The 19834-nt window shown below is 34.2% G+C and overlaps 1 protein-coding gene across 2 annotated transcripts in view; it reads left to right on the top strand.

Annotated features, from left to right (window-relative positions):
- Positions 1–19834, top strand: part of LOC306657337 (guanine nucleotide exchange factor VAV3-like) — a 110673-nt gene that overhangs the window by 72607 nt on the left and 18232 nt on the right. For both annotated transcript variants that reach the window (XM_079133252.1, XM_079133251.1), the window contains 4 exons: positions 5635–5669; positions 9631–9747; positions 10311–10398; positions 16197–16326. In XM_079133252.1, coding sequence (XP_078989378.1) covers positions 5635–5669; positions 9631–9747; positions 10311–10398; positions 16197–16326 — 370 coding nt within the window. The remainder of the gene's footprint in view (positions 1–5634; positions 5670–9630; positions 9748–10310; positions 10399–16196; positions 16327–19834) is intronic.

The following is a 19834-nucleotide window of genomic DNA, read 5'->3' as shown; positions in this document are numbered from 1 at the left end:
CCATTTTAAACCACTGTCAGAAAATATTTTAAAATGTTAATTATATGCAAGAGACAAATTTAGCTTAGAAGAATTTACAGAATTAAGTAGTAAGGTCTAAGCTATTCCCACTCAATTTTGCTGCAGGAAGAATTTACATTCAGCTGATATATTGGAAAGCATGCTAGGAAGTGAAAAGTCACAAATTCTTCAATCAAATCTCTAAATACATTTTCTATACTTTAGTATATCATTATTTATTTAATATCATAATGAAAATTTCTGAATACATCAAATACACATAAAAGGAGAATGAGTCACTACTCAATGTAGGTGAATATAACATAAAATTACTCTTGTGATTTATGATATTGATAAATTTCTGTTTGAAGTGATATGATTTTAATATAACGATATTTAGGGTGGAGATTTTCACAAAAAATTTTGAAGTTATTGAGTCCAAAGTAAATGAATATTTTTACTAATATGATAGAGTTGATTACTTGACAAAAGGAAACCCTCAAAACTCTTCTTAAACTACCTTTCCTGCTATATTTGAATTGTGCCTATATTTCTAAATTGGACATTATTTTTCATATTACAAATATGAGGAGCATACCTGTAATCCCAGCAGCTCCAGATGCTGAGGCAGAAGGATTACAAGTTCAAAACCAGCCACAGCAACTTAGCAAGGCTCTGAGCAACTTTGTGAGACTCTTTCTCTAAATAAAACATAAACACACAAAAGGACTGGAATGTGGCTCAGTGCTTCAGTACCTGTGGGTTCAATTCCCAATACTAGTAAAAGAAATAAAAATAAAAATAAAAAAGTGAGCATCTGCCACCCTTGATTTCAGAAGGTAGTCTATAAAATACTTTACTGCATTCATTTAGGTTTAATTATTTTAAAAATAAGCATTTGTTATTCTTTTGGCTCTATGATCTAATGTCACATTTTAAAAATCCTGCATTATGTTATAATGTTGAATGATTGTTGAAGTTTGATACTTCTCTAATTAGATAAGAAACAACGATTATTTAGCTAGTTATCTGTCATTTGTGTGATAGAGATTCAGGCTTCCTATCTGTAAAGCAGTGATGTGTATATACAGGCATGTAGCAAGAGATAATGTATGCTAATATTAAGATATTTTGAATCTGGAGGCATCAAATCAAGAATATTAACCATTTTCGTATAGCAAATGCTACCATCTGTTTATGACTTCTTGTATGTGGTATAAAAGAAGCATCTGAAGTTTTATTTTAGAGATAGTCTTATATAAAGTATTTCAAAATAATTGTTGAATGAATGAACAAAGGAGTACAAAGGCAAATGCAAGTCCCTGGCTATATATAGGCAATGAATAATGCTAGATACTAAGGAAATCAGTTTGTAGAATCCTATTGAATGATATTTGGTGACCCAATTAGTGAGTAATTAGGATAAATATGTTCAGAAAACAACCAGCTAGATACAGTTGTTTTTAATAGCTTACAGTTAATAAATAGGTCTTGAAATTTTGCTGCTTACTTGATTCTATTATTCATGTTGATTGTAGAGAATACTGAGTGAAGGTAAGTAGAAAGCAGGAAGACTGAAGGGGTGATAGGTTGAAAGAGTTTGAAATGTGGTATTGCTTTTGATCCTGGAAGATACTGTTTATCAGGGGTTCATGAGTAGTGTTCAGTATTCTTCATATGCTCTGCCTGTCTTCTCACAAATTCTGAGGTATACAGTTAGTTATCTACAACTGGGGGAAGCACAGGAGGTACATAAGTGAGATACTTTCATTTCCAGAAATATGTTTATTGGGGATAAAACCTGGAGCTACAGCAGGCTTTTTATTTCCTTTATTGGTTTGCACTGGTGAACTTGGGTATCTCTCTATGAATCCCGAAGCCCTCCATGGGTAAACTAGGGGAAAAACAAACAAACAAACAAAAAAAAAAAAACACTACCCCACAAAAAAAAATTTTGCCTACCACAGTCTTGACTCTGGGTGGAATAGAAAAAAAGAAAACAATCTCCCCTAAGAATCACTATCCTTAAATTTAAAAATTCTCTGGAATTCATACTACCTCTGTGACCTGAATAATTCTAATCTGGAGACATATATTAAAATGATTCCACATTGATTGTTTCCCCAGAGAAAATACAAGTTCTGTTTGCATTGGAGTTTTCTTATACACAGCCCTCAAAGGATTTTTACAGATAAAGCCCTAGGGCACATACATTCACCATTTGGAATCATTAAATTTATGAGAAAACCACCTTGAGCTAAGGATAACAAAAATAATAAAAAATTGAACTGAACCCACAAATGCAGTAGATATTGGTATTACTAGATACTAAACTCAGAACTTTATGTTTAATATGGTTGAAGAAATTTTAAAAAGGGAATAAAAAATCTAAGGGAAGAACAAGACACTATCCAAATATCTGGACATATTTCAAAAAAACTCATAGTAATTGAGATGAAGGTCTTAATGGGAGTATTATATGCATATCAGACACACTTGTGGAGACAGAGAAAAATGTGAAGAAACTTCTCAGAACAATCCAAAGAGCTTACAAAAGGAAAAATATAGCAGAGAATGAAGTGATGAGATTCAAATACTCTGATGGAGGGAGAGATTAGAGACAATTGTGGTGAAGCAATATTTAAATAAGTAATGACTGAGAACTTTCCAGTATCTATGATTAAACTAATCTTAAGAATCAAAAAGAATATATGAAAATTAAGCAACCCCTGACATATCTTACTGAAACTTCAGAACATTAAAAGACAAAATATTAAATCTAACCTGAGAAAAGACAGAGTACTTGTTAAGGATTCATGATTATATTAACAGATGACAAAAGCCATAATGGAAGCAAAGAGTTTCTACCTTGGGGAAAAGTTGAGTAGCTCCTATTGTGCCAGTCCTCTTTCAGATAACAGCTGTAAAATATGAACAAAATATAAAAACAAAACAAACCATCTGAAGGTATTGACTAGGAAAATTGACTCTGGGAAGAGGGAATGATATTGAGTGAATTTCCTGGTTTTGAGGCTAGCTTGAGGGCAAGGTCTGGGTTATAGAATTCAACTATGCTAAAATTCAGTTAGAAACCTTAGGGTATCTCCAACTTGAAGAACCAAGTCTAGAGTTTGAAACAACCACAAAAACTGGAAAGGGAGATAGGAAATGTTAGAAAGAAAGGAGACAAGAGATAGAGAACCTCAAATTCTGTGTATAAATTCTGTCTGAGTCTCTGATTGGTGCAGATTCTAAACAACACAGCCCAGACGGAAAGAACTAAACTGAGAATTCACCAGCCCTTTAGCATGGGAGACATAGAGTCTGCAATTGAAGTTCAACCAGGTTAACTGCCTGCTTTTACAAAAACTGTACTCTTTGCAGGAATACAACAGAATGTAGATCTTCAATTTGAGAAACAGCATGTTATTCAGATCATCCCAGATACAATCCAAAATTAACCCTACTCAAGAAATAAGAAAACATGAACCATACTCAAACAAACCAAGAAACAAACAAAAACCAAAAACAATGAACTGAGAGGTCTACCTTAAGATGTCCCAAATGATGGACTTAGAAGGAAAGGATTTTAAAAGTAGCTTAGGATACAAAGGAAAATATGTTCATAATGAGTTGAATGAAAAGGAAACTTCAGTAGAGAAATAGGAACTATAAAAAAGTACCAAAGGGAGATTCTAGAATGTGAAACTACAATATTTGAAATTATAAGAATAATGTGTTGAAAAGTTTTAAGAAAAAATTGTTATTAACTTAGAAATTTAACTCCCCTAAATAATGATATTTTTAGCCAAATACAGATACTGTTCCATCTAACTTTATAAGATGTACTTTAGGAATAAAAATGTATCATTATATATGTGCTTTTAAATACATATTTGTGTGTTCATGTGTGCATGCACTACGGTTGAAGCAAGGTTAAGGCTATCCAGCATGTACTATCCCAATAAAATGTTTTTTAACGAAATGATTTGTCAATAGTAGTAGTTTAGCAATGTAAACTGTCTATAGTGAAAGCAGAAAATGGAATTAGGGAATAATAGTAACTATGTACTGAAAGATGAGAGAGTAGCCAGAAGGAAATCATTTGTAGTCTTAAATATGAAGCATCTCTGAATAAAAAGATTAGGACCATACCCTGATTGTGAGGATCAGAGATTAGAAGGTAGTCCTGGATCCTCACATATCAGAATATACCCAGGAAAAGAGACAAAGCTCCAGCAGGACACTTCAGGATGGAGCAGATTCAGTTATCTGTTCTGCTGTAGAATTTCATGGCACCCATACAGTTTTGGGATTTCCAGCATTTGACTAGCCAGAGGAGTCTACAACCTTTATATGTTGAAGTTCTTTGCCCCTACCCTGTACTCCATGGAGTGAGAAGTTGGTTTTGGGATAATCACACATTAAACATTTGAAAAATACAAAGAAGGCAAGGGAAGAAGGAAATAGTTTCCCATCAGATTTCAGAAGTCACATACATCTTATGAAAAGGGAAGCTGCTGAAAATCAATTTCTATATACAAAGCCAAAATGATACAAGAAAACATTTGCAAGATTACAGTGGGTTTTTTTATCTTCAGTAATTGTTGCATATCATGATCTTACAAAGTGCTAATGTTAAAAATGTGTTCCATTGGCTAAAATATTTAAATAACTATAGGAATGTTTTGATCAGAAGTTGTTTTTAATGTATAACTCTTAACCTGGAAGGGCAAAATAATACCAGTCCATTATGAAAACTGTCATATAACTAGAGGCATTCACTTTGTCCAGATCTCTGAAATTCTATGGTTTAACTATTACAAGTGAAGGTAACAGTATTTTTAATCATTCTCTATGACAAAGCCCTGGAATACCATGGGATATATATGTCAAAGACTCAGATCATTCATGAAACTTTTCTGAACACAAGACTACCTATGCTCTGTCTTCTCAGGAACTTAGAGATTTGTTCCCTCTCTATAGAATGAATTTTCTTATTTATGAATATTTGTTTAACTTCTCTGGCTTTATTCATTTTCTAGTTGCCATCAGCAGCTAGAAGAACTTTTTTTTTTTCATTTGGATAGAAATTGTAAGACTTTTCTCTTTTGCAAAGCTTTATCTGAGAAAAGGTGAAAATGGATATTTTCCATGATATTTTCCTGAATAAAAGGTTTTCCAGCTGATAGATTTTAAAATCAGATTTTAGAATTTGTTACATAATAGAATCTATATCCAGTGTATATTATTTATTTTGCATGTTTTCTTAATGTGAGAGTGAAGTGCTATTTGATTTCCTTAATAACATTTTCATTTTAGTTTTCTATGATAGGATTAAATTGCCTTGATAATAAATATTGAAAGTTTCTAGTTCATATTTTCCTGCTATCTCTCCCCTTGGAGTACAGCAGCAATAAAATGAATGAAAGAATGAATTAAAGTGAAATGAATTATTTTCTACTTGTCTGACATATACTATGATTCATTCTGTATAAAATTGCCAATGGATAGCTCTAGGACTGTGCTACTTAAGGGTTTTATAGAGCTGAGTCAGCTGAACTGAATTAATGATTGATTTCTAAAAGCTTCCCTTAAGTAAACTTAATCTATTTTTGCCTTTTTATATCCTAGGTGCCCAAACCAGTAGATTATTCTTGCCAACCTTGGTAAGTATTAAAAATGTTTATGTAGCTAAGTTGAAATACCATACTCTTAGCTTGAGGATGCCTTAAATGTGGGGGCAGTAAACCATGTTCCATTTCCATTTGTTCTTGCTAAAGGTATTTTCAGATGTATCAAAACATCATAATGAATCCATATTTTGCTGACATTTCTGTATCTTTATCAGAGAGTGGTGTGTGTGTATGTGGGAGCATGTGTAAGCACACATGTGCATGAATGCACTTGACTGTGAATGAAAAGTTTATAACAGCCACTAAAGAAATGGGGCAAGGCTGGGATTGTGGCTCAGTGGTAGAGCACTTGCCTAGCATGTGTGAGGCACTGGGTTTGATTCTCAGCACCACATATAAATAAATAAAATAAAGGTCCATCAACAACTAAAAAAGTATTTTTTAAAAAAAGGAATGGAGCATAGGTAAATATGTGTCTTGTATTTTAAGGACTCCTTATCTTTTAATTCCTAATCAAATTTTTTTCTAATGGAAAAAATAATGTAATTGCACTGTCAAAACTAAAACAGAATAAATAAAATGACATGGAGCAAAAAAAAAATAGAAGATAGATTTCATGAAGCAGAGAGAAAAATATGAATTTTTCCACTGTATGAAACTAAGAATTATTTCAAAAAGCATAGTAAATTCTAAAAATACAATTTGCAATATAAGGGAGCAGTAAAATATGACCTCACGTCTTTGGGTGTAGGAAGTGGTGTACTTACTACCACCTGGAGGCTGAGCAGTACAATTAACAGAACCACAGATTAGCAGTTATTATTTTTTAGATATCTTAAACGTAAAAAAATACACAGGATCTGGAATAGTTATGATCATCATCATAACAATTAAGAGGTACTGAGTACTTAGTACATACTTTATACTTTACATGTTCTATTTAATTTTGTTTTTCTAACATTCATATATGGTTATTATTTTTATTATTATGGATGAAGAAAGGTTAAGGCTATCCAGGTTATACCATCTGCACATTGCTATATAGCCTCTCAAAATATAAAACATGAACATAGTGCTCATTTTTTATGTTTCCCTGAATGTTCTTTGATTCCTCTTAAAATGACTGTGTTTTCTCTTTCCTGATGTTTAAGTATATGCATACAAATGAGAGATCAGGATATATGCATAAATGAGCTATCCTGAGAGTATGCAAGTCCTAGTACACTTGGGAGTGTAGACACCACCTGAGTTGTCTGATATTTTTTAAACATTCTGAGTATTTTCTGTGTCATAACCAAAATGGGGAAATGCCAGTCTACTTTGCAAAGCCTGGGAATCCATTGCCCAAGGTATGGGATTCTTCCCCTCATACCTTCTGCCCCTCTCAGCAACCACTTCTGTCTTCTTAGTCATGATCTGCCTTCTCTGCTGTACCCCTCTGGGCCTCAAGCAGCACTGAGCTTGCTGAAGACATTGTGATAGAACTGGGAAAGCCATTTTTACCTGACTTCAAACAATTTCCAGGTCTTAGTTTCTATGTAATTGAAAACCATAGTCCTGACAGGAATTAAATGTGGACACTAGAGCTAATAGTATGGACAAATGGAAAACATCAAAATCAGATAAAAATCATAGAAGTATAATGATTGAAGCCCTTCTTTTTCTTCCTCCAATTTTTCATGTAACTTTCATAACCTTAGATAAATACTAATGTTGCAGACTACAGAGACTTTATGAAATAAGGTTAATCAGGTATTTGGGAATGAATTAGGACTCTGTTTTAAAATGCACTCTTGCCAAAATGTAAGATTCTATTGAAAATATGACCAGTTAGGATAGTATTATTCCTTATGATAAAAAATCAAGATGTTCAGACAAAGGAAAAGCCTTAAAATAGGAAGAAATAAAGATATTTCACAGTAGAATTTAAAGTCACTTTCCTCCCCTCCCTTGAGCAACCTGGGCAGTTTATTCAAACTAAGCAGGTAGTTTTGTGTGAAATGTCTTCTGCTAGGGAACAAAATGATCAACCACACCAGAAAATGGAACCTTCAATTTTAGAAATACTAAACTGTTTAGGGAAAATTACACTGAATGATGGCATGGTAGTTCTCAAGTCACTGAGACGTTGAATACTACCAACTGTATTATGTGCTCATTATTTCCACATTTAAAGGAGGTTGTTTGAACAGGGTAACTTTTGTCTCTTATATAGGCCATGAAATGAAATGGGAAATCAAGGTGATTATCTTCAATAATCTATGTTTTTAGGGTGTCAAAAAGCAAGGACAAGGCATGGACCTAAAAACTGGAGAATTATTTGAAAATCTGTATGTAGAACAGGAGATAAATACCAAGGTCCCTACTCCATTTTCATAAATGTGAGCCTTAGGAGTGTTAGATCCCATGTATCCACTTGAAGGAGACTGAAGGTTGAGTTTCTAGGCCAAGGAAGAGGAACATTCAGAATCCAGGAAAGGAGAGCAAGGGAAGTCTCAAGACCACAGTCATTCAGCAGGGTTGGAGGGGAAGCAAAACAGTGGAGAGGTTCAAAAGAAGGGGAAAAAGTCAGGAGAGTGTGAGGTGTTGAAAATGTATTATTAAGGGGTTTATTTGGAGAATTTGGAATTAATTTGTGATAGCCATAAAAAAATCAACCACTGAGCCACATTCCCAGCCCTTTTTTAATATTTTATTTAGAGATAGGGTCTTGCTAAGTTGCTAATGCTGGCTTTGAACTTGCGATCCTCCTGCCTCAGCCTCCCAACCAGCTAGGATTATAGTCGTGTGCTATGTGCCCAACTTACAAGTAGTAGTGAGAATAACAGAGTGGAGAGTACAATGGGATGGTCAGGAAGACCCCCTCTCTAAACCTGAAGGAATTGTGTTGCTGGAGGGTGTGTTTCTAGACAAAAGCATAGTCTGCGAATTAAAAGGGAGCTAGATGAATTTGTGAACCTGAAAGAAGGCTTAAGACAGAGATGAAGGGTGTTGTAAGAGAAAAGCTTGAAGAGGTAGGCATGAATCGTACCACACTAGCTCCTGTGGTTCACGGGTTGTTATAACTTAAGGCACTATCAGTGTAAAATGCCTTCAAGTCCCCTTTGTGACTTGATGGAAATCTAACACACCCTCCTTCAATACACTTTTGTTGAATGCCTTTGTGCATTTAAAATAAATAGTGTAGATTAGATATGAATATTTAGAGTTACATGATTCTATGTGTAAATCAGAATTTTCTAGAGTATTAAGTCATAAATAGCTTTGAAAGAGAACACAACAAATTTTTTCTTTAATTTCTATTGTTCAAAATCTCTGCTGTATTTTTCCAGTCAATTTTCCAGTCAATATAATACCAATGTTTGATGTGAGGGGGTCATTTAAGAATATTTTAACATTATATTTGGACATTTTATTATGATAGTTTTTATTATTATGGACTTTGGATATGTTTAAGGTTTACAGTCTAGGGAAAATTGAATTCTGGGTTTGAAAACTAACTTTTTAAAGTAAGTGTTACACACTGTTACTAATTTCTTAAGAAAATTAGTTATCAAAATTGTGAACTAAAGACACTCCAAGGAGATGTCATAGTGTGCATAGAAAAGGTGAAGAGAACATGTGTGTGTGTGTGCATGTGTGTGTCTTCTGCAGGGCAAGACTTTTTCCACTTGTCCCTTAACTCCCCACAGCTATCTTTGTGTTCCAAAGCCTACTGGATCCTCTTTTTGTCCCATTTATTTATTTCGTAAATATTAACTAGGTGATTACTGTGTTTTAGGCACCGTTCACTTTGCTGTGGTTAGTTTTGTAGAACATTTGTGTTTGGACATATTAAAGGACTTTTCCAAATTATTTTTAAGCAATATAATTTTATAGAAGTAAGAACAAATCAGATCTGCTACTAAACTAAAATCCTGACAGATACATATTTTTAGCCTCCATTTTCTTTCAGGTACATTAGCCAAATTTTCCATGTTATTGTTTCTTACAGGTATGCTGGAGCAATGGAAAGATTGCAAGCAGAGACTGAACTTATTAATAGGGTAAATAGTACTTACCTTGTGAGGCACAGGACCAAAGAGTCAGGAGAATATGCAATTAGCATTAAGTAAGTAGGACAAGTACTTTTACAGAAATAGATTTCCTGTTTTCATAATTGCATAGACCATCTGACATGTATAACACTGAAGTTGAAAACCAAGGTTCTAATTGCAGCAGAAATAATGCATCTATCAAGACAGTTCATTAATACTTGAAAATATCTGTTAGAGAAACAGTAATAAGTGTTATAGGCTGCTAATTGGCATATTAGATTCCTTTCATAACATTATATTTTGTTGACTTGATGTGTGTATATTTCTAATAGATTCTAAGTATATATTATTAGGTTTTGTCTTATTTTTTTCTGCATTCTCAAACTAAACTTTATAAATTAAGCATTATCATTAGACAAGCTCATCTCCACCCCTCTGTACTTCAAATATTGGTTGTATCTTCAACCAATCTAGTAAATATATTTTGTTAATTAGCTGTCACCCTTGTATTGGCATAGTTATATATTTTGTCTGCAGAATTAATTCTTATAATGTTATTGGGGCATGCCCTCTGGTAATTATTGATTTCTACTGATTAAAAACACATTTATATTCATAAGTTATTCATTGCCCATAGGTATAATAATGAAGCAAAGCACATCAAGATTTTAACAAGAGATGGCTTTTTTCACATTGCAGAAAATAGAAAATTTAAAAGTTTAATGGTAAGCATCGATTATTTCTTTTCAATCTGTGATCCCTATTTTTCTGTTGTTAGAAAGATCAGTTTAATTCTATAGTTTCTTGGAAATTTTGCTCACTGGAAATTACTTAAAGGGAATCATAGTATAGTTTTGTAACAAAATTCTAAAATGTCTGACTTCAAGAACTCCAACTAAGTTTTGTAAAATTGTTCAAATCGTATTTTTTCACTGTAAACTAAGTTTGCAAGTTTTGGATAGTATTTTAGAGTCTATTCTAGTTATGACTCTTAAGGTAACAACAAATTAATGAATCAACTTTCAGTTATTAGCGTGGGTTTTGGTGTGTGTTTGAATGACATGCAGCAAACTTTTAATATGCTCTTCTTCCTTCTTCCTTCCTTTGCCTCTATTTCCTCATTCACCCAGAAGAATATTATAAATTATGACACAAAGAGTTGTAATAAATAAAATGTCACTCATATTTAAGTTCATTTCATACAAGATGTAAAGTCAAATGGAAAATTCTTTGTGAATATTTTCTACTCTTCTAAATTTTCTGTTCAGTGACTCTCATTCATTATCTTGGACAATGAAGTATTAATATGGTAACTTTTTTTTTACAACAATACAATTGATATTTCATTGGAATACTTATGTCCTACGAAATATATTTAAATGGAAATAGTGTATTGTCATCTTATTTCAAATGAACAAAGATTATTTGATTAATTCCCACAATTGAAAAAATACATAATTTAATAATTTTATTAGCATATAAGAATATTGTATATATGGCATATATAATGCATATGTATCATTAGTTAGACAGTGCTAACAATAAATAAAAGTTCATATTTCTTAAAAATGGTCTCAAGTGTATTTCTCAAGTCTGGTAGCTCACTAAGAAAATGAATAATTTGGAAATAGAACATAAGATGCATTTGTAGCTATTAAGAAATTCAGTAACATTGAGAAGGACCACTCATTGATTGAACCATCAGTCAAATGATACATACCACATCTTTCCGGAAAACATCAGAAAGCACTTTGCAGATGTTAACATTAAAGTTAAAACTGAGCATAAGTGAGCCTGACAAAAGACGCCGACTTGAATGCCTTAGCTGAAAATTTACAGTAGCTTCAGGACAGTGACCAGTATTTTAAAGAAATTGAAACGTTTTAAGTTGAAAGAAAAAGAAGACATCCTCTATGGACATAAATATCACATTTTAAATTCAGAAGCTAAGACGAGCATCATGGTCATGTCCTAGAAAAGTAAACTCTGTCAATTTGGTAACCAAGATCCAGGCAACCTGCCTGCTGAAGTGACTTACATTCCTTTGGAACAAGCAAGCTGTGCAGAGAGAACTGGACCAGCGGAGGTTTTTCATAAGATGAAAAGCTAGGAGGGAGGTGGCAAGTGGATGCACAAATAACGAAGGACAGACACGGCTGAGACATGATGAAAGCATGCACAGGGCTCTCCACATCTCTGCAAGACATGCCAGTGTGAGCTTTCACCTGCAGAAGTTCCTTGGATGGTAATGAGGCTGCTCCACAGTATTATAGTTAATATGGCACTTAAAAACATGCTGCAGGGCGAAAGATGACTTCCAGCCTTCCATGCTTTGGAAGTATGGAAAGGAACTCCCATCAGAGGAGACAAGCAGAGAGGATGAAAGAAATAGCCACTGGAAAGGGCCAGTCAACTTAGCTTTGTATCACTTGGTTCAGCTCTAGGAAGTTCTTCGGTGATGAAGGTCAGATGTGAAAATCCAGTAATCCCACAGCCACCTGGATGGGTAGAGAGATCCTTGAGTTCCTGTCTACATGTAAAGCTGCGATTATAGTATAAACAATCATGATCTGACTTCAGATCATTGGTACCAGTGAGCATTAAAGTTTTTGCCTCAGTGTTCTGGAAAAGAAATTAAGAATATTTGTCTTGGAGATGAAATAAACTCTTATAAAGCAAATCTCAGAAATACCACTGTTAAAGACACATACATATATTTTTTCGAAACTTTTATACCTGGAGATCTTTTCCAGAGAAGCACATAACACAGTGGATTTAAGAGAGAGGGAAATTAAGCAAAGCTACAAGTGAGACTGAAAAATAGCAAAAAGATGTAATTGTGAAAAGAAAGGATAAGGAGCTGAGAAGTTTCAGTATCAGAAAAGTCCTTTGGCAGGTATAGCAAATAAGTATGAAAATTGCTGAAAAGGCTCCTGAACTAGGCTGCGGCTCCCCCTTCTTTTTGTTTCCGATCATTCATTGAACAAATTTATACGAGCCTTTTCTGTGTGAAATCACTGTGTTTTTGGAGAATCCAGAAATGACTTGACTCATCTAAAAAAGCTTACAAATTAGTAAATACATTTGTACCAAGAACCTCACAATAGTACCATCCTTTGGACTTACACTGGGAAATTGGGGATACTTGGTCAGAAGGGGTGGCTAATACTTCAGTAAACAGTTCCTCTGGAAGGAGAGGTTAAGAGGTATCGGGCCTTCTTAAAAATCACAACCATATAACCTCTAACCTCATGTTTAGATCCCTCTGAAAGTGTTTGTTTCAAATAATGCAGTTTCCATTACAGGTTAAGAAGAGGTCTGAAGATTCCAATTGTTTCTTAAGAATAGTTCAGTGACCCATTGTCATTGGTGTTAAAGTTGTGTTCTACCTATGAATCACAATGGGGCCTGAAGTAAATTTTTATTTGGAAATACAAAACCGGCACTGGCGCTTATTTTAAATCAGCTAGTTCATCAAAGAGAAGGCTGGTTTTAGGTGGTTGGGACCAAACCTTTTTCCCCCTGGGTTTCAATAGCTTGGTTAATCAAAATCTTTGTGTTTCTTAGTCATTAAATTCAAATCCTAAATGAATTTCTGTATCCAGATTACAAGGCATTAATTTTGTTCTAATTTTCATGTATGCCAGACCATCCATGTCCAAATGCTGTTTATAAACCATCTCCATTGCCTGTTTCCTTGGTAATTGCAATGACTGGCTCTCACTCATTATTTTTTTTTTTCAGAGAGACTTGCATTGTTGACACTGCTGTGTCAGTGTGAGATAAGGAAAGCTTAGCGATTTCTTTTGTTTAGAGTCGCCTTATTTACTTGTTGTACCTGAAGGTCAATGACTGCTAAAGCAGGGGTGGATTAGACTAAAGTACAGAAAGCATAAAGGCATGGATTGGAAAAGATCCATGGTGGCAGTACTTAATTCTACTCAGGGACACGTAGGAAGATTTGCCCTCAGAAGACTGAAAATGGAACTAAAATATCTTCTATGCTTAGCGAAGTGTTAAAGAGTGTCTTGAAGCTTACTAAAACTACATGACCCCAAGCCTTGGAAAAGTCATTTTTTTCTTCTGTAAAATGTAGAGGTGGGTTGACTATTAAATGATCACCAAATCCTTTTTTCAGTATGATAATTCTATAGTTTCTAGCCAACTTTATATGAACACTAGTGAATAGTAATTCATAATAAAATACATAAAATTCATATTGCTGCCAATGAGATTAAATGGAAGTTCAAAGCTATTGTCTTATTATTCATTTCAGATTTATTTTTATATTGCCAAAGGAAATAACACATTTTACTCAATTTAAATATTAAGACTAAGAGAACAATTCTCTGGTATCATTTGTATCAGCAACATGATATATAGATGTACTGTTCTTTAAGAGATCTTTTTTAAAAGACAAATTTTTCTTTGTCTTTAAAAAACATTTACAGAAATATTCATCACTAAGTCGAATTTAATTCCTGACTTAGCCTTAGCAAACTACATTAAAAATTATCACAACACAAATGCCATTTTCTGATGGCTGAAACTACTTTGAAGATACAGACTACTCTCTGTTGCTTTATTTCTTTTTCTCTCGTTTTAAAGGTTGGTCAGATTCCACATTTCTTTGTTTCATCAAGCATCTGCGTTATCTGGGCCAAAGGAAGGAAGAAAGTTAAAGAAGTTAAGAAAGTTATCATGTGTGTTAGATGCTAGCAAAATTCCTGGCACATTATGGACTCTTAACAAATATCACTTCCCTTTGCCTCCCCTCTTTTTTGGTTTTTATGTTTACATTTGCCAGATCCTATTTGCTAATAGTAGGATATAGTTAAAAGCTCAAACTTTGGAGACAGACACCAGCTTGTGACCTTACACAAATCAGTTAGCCTCACTGAGATCTGAGCATCAGTGGGAATGAGGCCCACCTCCTAAGGTTATTGAGTGAAGATTACAGGGGAGCCTGTGAGGGCCTGGCTCACGGGATGGTGGCAGCTGTTGAGATTATCCACATGTATCGGCACTGTATGTATATTTCCTTATAGCCTGTGAAATGGTTTGTTATCTCCATTTTACAGGTATCAGGATTGAAAAAAAAGTCTCCATTTGCTTTAGCCAGAGCTTTAGACAAACGTTACTGCTTTTACTTTATGAAGGTGATATTTTTGTTTGTTTGTTTTTACTTTGTCACCTTTGTGTATGTTCCCAGCCTGACTACCTAAAATGATACTTCCCCATTTTTCTCTGTTGAAATTTTACTTGTACTTCAGTTTAATTCAAGGTGCTTCCATCCTGAAGCCTTCTCTCATTCTCCCCGTTGGACACACCACAGGAAGTTCTCTCTGTGCCCTTGAGTTCCCACTTTCTCCTCTAGAATGAGACTTCTAGAGAGTGGAGCCCTGTCTTCATAGTCTTTGTGACCCCTGACACTCTCAACATAGAAGAGCCTGCAACATATCTGAGTTTAGTCATAAATAATAAATCATTGGTGATTCTCTTTTTGTTCTTTTGGGTGATTTTTGGCCCAATTGATTTGTTTTAGGAACTGAGAAAATAACCACTGAATGGAAGTATTGAGTCAATCAACAGTGTGATTTTTAGGAGAAATGAGATGCTTTCCCACTCATTTTTAAAGGTGCAATAATAGAAGCACCAAATAATTAGGTTAAAAGTGAATTTGCTCTTATTTTCATTTCATATATTTATAAAAGCTTTATAGTACTCATCTAATGATAAGGTGCATTTTTCATTATGAATGAATGATTATTCAGTTCTGGTTTACAGTAGAGGGATTCAGATTTGTGCAGAATTTATGAAATCAACATGCAGAAAGAAATTTCCTAAAGTTTTAGTCTGAAAAATGGTGGGTGATTATGACATTGGAATTGGCTGTGTTTAAGGCAAATTATTTCTAAGCAAAAATTGGAAAAATCGTGTTATGGATTCCTGTGAGTACCAGGTGATATATAGAGCTATGATAGGTACCAATACTTTATCATAAACCAGAAACAATGTCAAGTAGCATTTTTGCATTATCAACTGGTGTTTACCATGGAAAAATGCATCTAGTGTCAAGTGTGTTTTTCTGCCATGTTGATAGAAATGCAGGAAAGTAGAAATTGCTATATGCTAAGCAAGCAGCTGTTCCTTTTATTTTTGTTTAGAACAACAAGTATTCCATAAATAAGAACAATAATTACTACTCTGAAATTGAGGTTTAGTATGGTTTCTTTTCATTTACCACATCTGACTGAAGACTAGAAAGAGATTCTATAGCCATGAAGAACAATAGAGACTAAGTCCTATGATAAATGTCCTGAATAACAAGGACAACCTAGGTAGGTGTGTGTACATCCAGACAGTGACAAAAGATCATCATTCACTCACTGCTCCAAAGGTATGGAGAACTTAGCATTAAACTGATCATCCTTACATTGTATGTAATTGTGTGTTAAGGAGTATGTGTTTGAGAACAGATGTATCTTTATAAAAAAATAATCTTTGATTCTTTTCTCTGAAGGAACTTGTGGAGTACTACAAGCATCATTCTCTTAAAGAAGGGTTCAGAACCTTAGATACGACTCTACAGTTTCCATACAAGGAGCCAGAACATTCAGCTGGACAGAGGGGTAATAGAGCAGGCAACAGCTGTGAGTATCATAATTGAGAATAGGATTTGCTGTCACTGAAGGGTTGGAGGCAAAATTGCATTAAACATCTTCATTCTAAACTTTGAAATATAACCAATTAATATGCTAATGTAATGAGCAAGGACTTTTTTCTGGAGCTAAGCAGAATCAGAGGGACCAACAGGTTTATGTACGTGTCTAGTTATAGGTCTTCTTGCCAAATTCAAAATTATGTTTGCATTAAAATAGCCAAAATGTAAGGGTATGTTAATATGTAAAAGTTTTATGCTATTCTTCAAATTTTATATTAGCCAGACGTTTTTGTTTACACCTAATGTTGGTGGTTATAATGCTGTTTGAAGAACAGTATTTAAGCAAAACTGGCTTACAGCTCTCCTCACCAGGCTAGTATCCCCAGTGTGCTTAATGGTCCCATTTCAATGACTACCTTCAGAATATTGAAATGGCTAGTGTCTTTTCCTGGATGGCAGTTTTTCTAAAACTACATATGAGCTATTACTTTCAGAAAGATCTTTGTGCAACGACTAACTGCGAAAGATTAGCACACAACAAAAACATGTCATGGTTCAAATGTGAGTCCTTATCAAAACCTTTTCCCCCTGGTGACATAATCTTACTGGTGATAGATGTGGCATGTGAAGAGAACTTTGTGATGAAAAATGTGGAGAAAAAAGTATGCTTTCAGGCCCTTGTTTTGATCATTTAAAAAAATAAATAAATAAATCTGTTTTAAGGGAGAAATGAAAACAATTTTATTACTCTTAGAATCTTTAGCCTAAGCAAAACTGGAATATCTAGGGAAACTTGAAAAAAGAATTTGCAACTGTTTAATATAATTTTGACTTTATTTTTTCCCCTAAAAGCAGACACTAAAAGGGAAACAGGTATGCTTAGGGTTCCAACAACATCAGTAAAATTTCATACACTTCAATATAAGTAAACATGCAAGTAATATGTCATATCAACTGACAGGTTTTTTCTTATTTGAATAGCTCAATAGCTATTTTCCCCACAGTGATCAGCAACACAAGCCCAAGACTGCACAGCGAAAGTAGTAGGAACACACTTTATGTTGAGACTTTAAACACATTTAAAGTTTCATCTATTTTTTAGCCCAATATTACTCAACTTATTTTAGATTGTCATACATTCTATAACTTTTGCTCATTCAAAGCTTCCATTTTCTTATGGAAGTTTTCCCTAAAAAACAGCTTTTCTACAAATTTCCTTAAAGTCTGTCAAGGTTCTGACTTCTCCCCACTGCAAGAAAGAAAATTTTCCATGTTTTTTCTTTGCCTTCGCAGCAGCAGACACAATGCAACTCACTGAGGAGGTCAGTTCTACCCAGTTCTATTTGAGTTGTTCTCTTAGTTCTAGGGCCCAGTGGGGGAGAGGTGGGCAACCAGGGAGGACAGCGTCCATATTAGGTAGGAAGGCTGTTAACTTATCTATGTCTGGTCCACTGCAGGCCCTTAGTTAGAGCTTGGCACATGCTATGCTATGACAATCAGAGAACATTGTCCAGCAATTATATTGCCTAACTTCACAATTTTGTCATTAGTATTTAATGGAGTATTTAGTACTCAAACTTGTTTTGCAGCTAGGAAAGGAATTATAGACTTTTTTATTTTTTAAATCACAGCCAAAAGAATAAATCTGACTATCCATGCTAGCTTACAGGGACATTTTTAAAAAGAGAATATGAGTTTAAACATCTGTACCCTATCTTTTCAGCAACTAAAACAATTTTATGATTAAGAAAGGAAGGCAAGTCACTCATTTAAAATTTAATGTAAGTTATATATAGAAAAAATTGATAAATAAAACAAAATATAATTCAACAGATCTATAGATAGAGAGACAGACAGATACAAACACCTTACACAGATAAGGCATTGTTCTGCTCTTTGGATATAGCAGTTAAGAAGTAGAAGTCCCTGCCTTTATGCAGCTTAGATTTTGATGGGAAAATTCAGGCAAATCTGGTTAGAGGAATTAGATTTTTTTTTTTATTATAAAGAGTATTTCAGAACAGGCATGGTGGTGCATGCCTGTAATACCAGCAATTTGGGAGGCTGAGGAAGAAGGATTGCAAGTTCAAAGCCAGCCTCAGCAACTTAGCGAGTCCCTCAGCATCTCAGTGAGATCGTGTCTCAAAATAAAAATTTTAAAAAGGCTGTGGCTCAGTAGTTAAGTGTCCCTGGGTACAATCCCTGGTACTATTAAAAAAAAAAAAAAAAAAAAAAAAAAGAGTGATTCAGGAAGATGTCACTCCTTCACTATTCCTGAAAGAAATGAAGGGATAAGCCATCAGCAACAATAACACAGTAGCTAACTCTCCAAAATTATTTATTCATGAACATGAAACAGAATTATAATTTCAGATCAAACACCTACTACCCCAATGTTTTATTTACTTTATGATAACTCTATGTAAAATGAGAAAATGGTCCTGAGAATTCATTGAGGTGCTTCATATAAAGCACTTAGCATAGTGCCTGTACATGGTATATACTCCATAGAAGTTATCACTGATTCTACCACCCCTACTGCCACTACTGCTACTCAACCTTCTAAGGCATCAGTGTTTCTCTGTGTTTCTAAGACTTGAATAAATTTACAAATTGTAACTTTGGGAGCATTTTTTACTTCACTTTTATGATTTTAAAAAATTTGCCTTGCTTATTTTATACCAAGTCTTGATTTAGGGTTAACCTTTACTGAAAACAGTACTTATGTTTTTTGTTTTTTGAATTTTTTTTTTTTTTTTTTTTTTTTTTTTTTGCAATACAGGGAATTGGACCCAAAGCCTTGTGCTTGTGGGGCAAGCACTCTAACAACTGAGCTGTATCCCCAGTCCTCTACTTATGATTTTATGCTTGCTGCGTATCCCAGAAAGTAGCAGAGAGAATATGCTACAATTTCTGGAGAGGAAGACTATGCAGGCTGTCTTTATAGTCCTTACCTATTATTTTTGCTATCTTTAATTCATATAGTCATCTTGGAAAAGAAGTCTTAGTGCAATATGGAAGCCGTTTACTTCTGGGCTGGTCAAGATTGGCATGTTTTTTGAACAGTTTTGTGGTCTGTAAAGTTAAATAGGATTATGATGGAACTACCTCAAACCCTTGAAAAATAACATGTAAATAGATATTGATTAGAATTAAGCATCCAGAGTATAGTATTTCTTGGTTAGCAGCCCATTATAGGCTGACTCTAAGACTGTGTCCCAGGGTGATGGAATTTTTTTTTTTTTTTTTTTTTTTGACCTTTGGAATGCTCTAAGAGTATTTCCAAAAAAGAAGAGAACACAGATGGAACTCAGTGGTCTCAGTGAGCTGTTGTACTTCCCTAAATCCTATAGTGGCTCCACAGAAGATGTTCTATGGATTTGTGGAAGAAGTTCTTTATTTTCTAAAAGGATCCTAGAAAATCTGCTTTAGATTGCTTTAGGTTAATGTGTAGGGCTTATATATTTGAAGGAAAATATATTGACATGTGCCTTTCT

The sequence above is a fragment of the Sciurus vulgaris genome (genome assembly GCF_902686455.1).
Source record: "Sciurus vulgaris genome assembly, chromosome: 1".
Lineage (NCBI taxonomy): Eukaryota > Metazoa > Chordata > Mammalia > Rodentia > Sciuridae > Sciurus > Sciurus vulgaris.
Note: the sequence above shows the minus strand (reverse complement) of the source record. Positions and strands in the feature narration are given on the sequence as shown.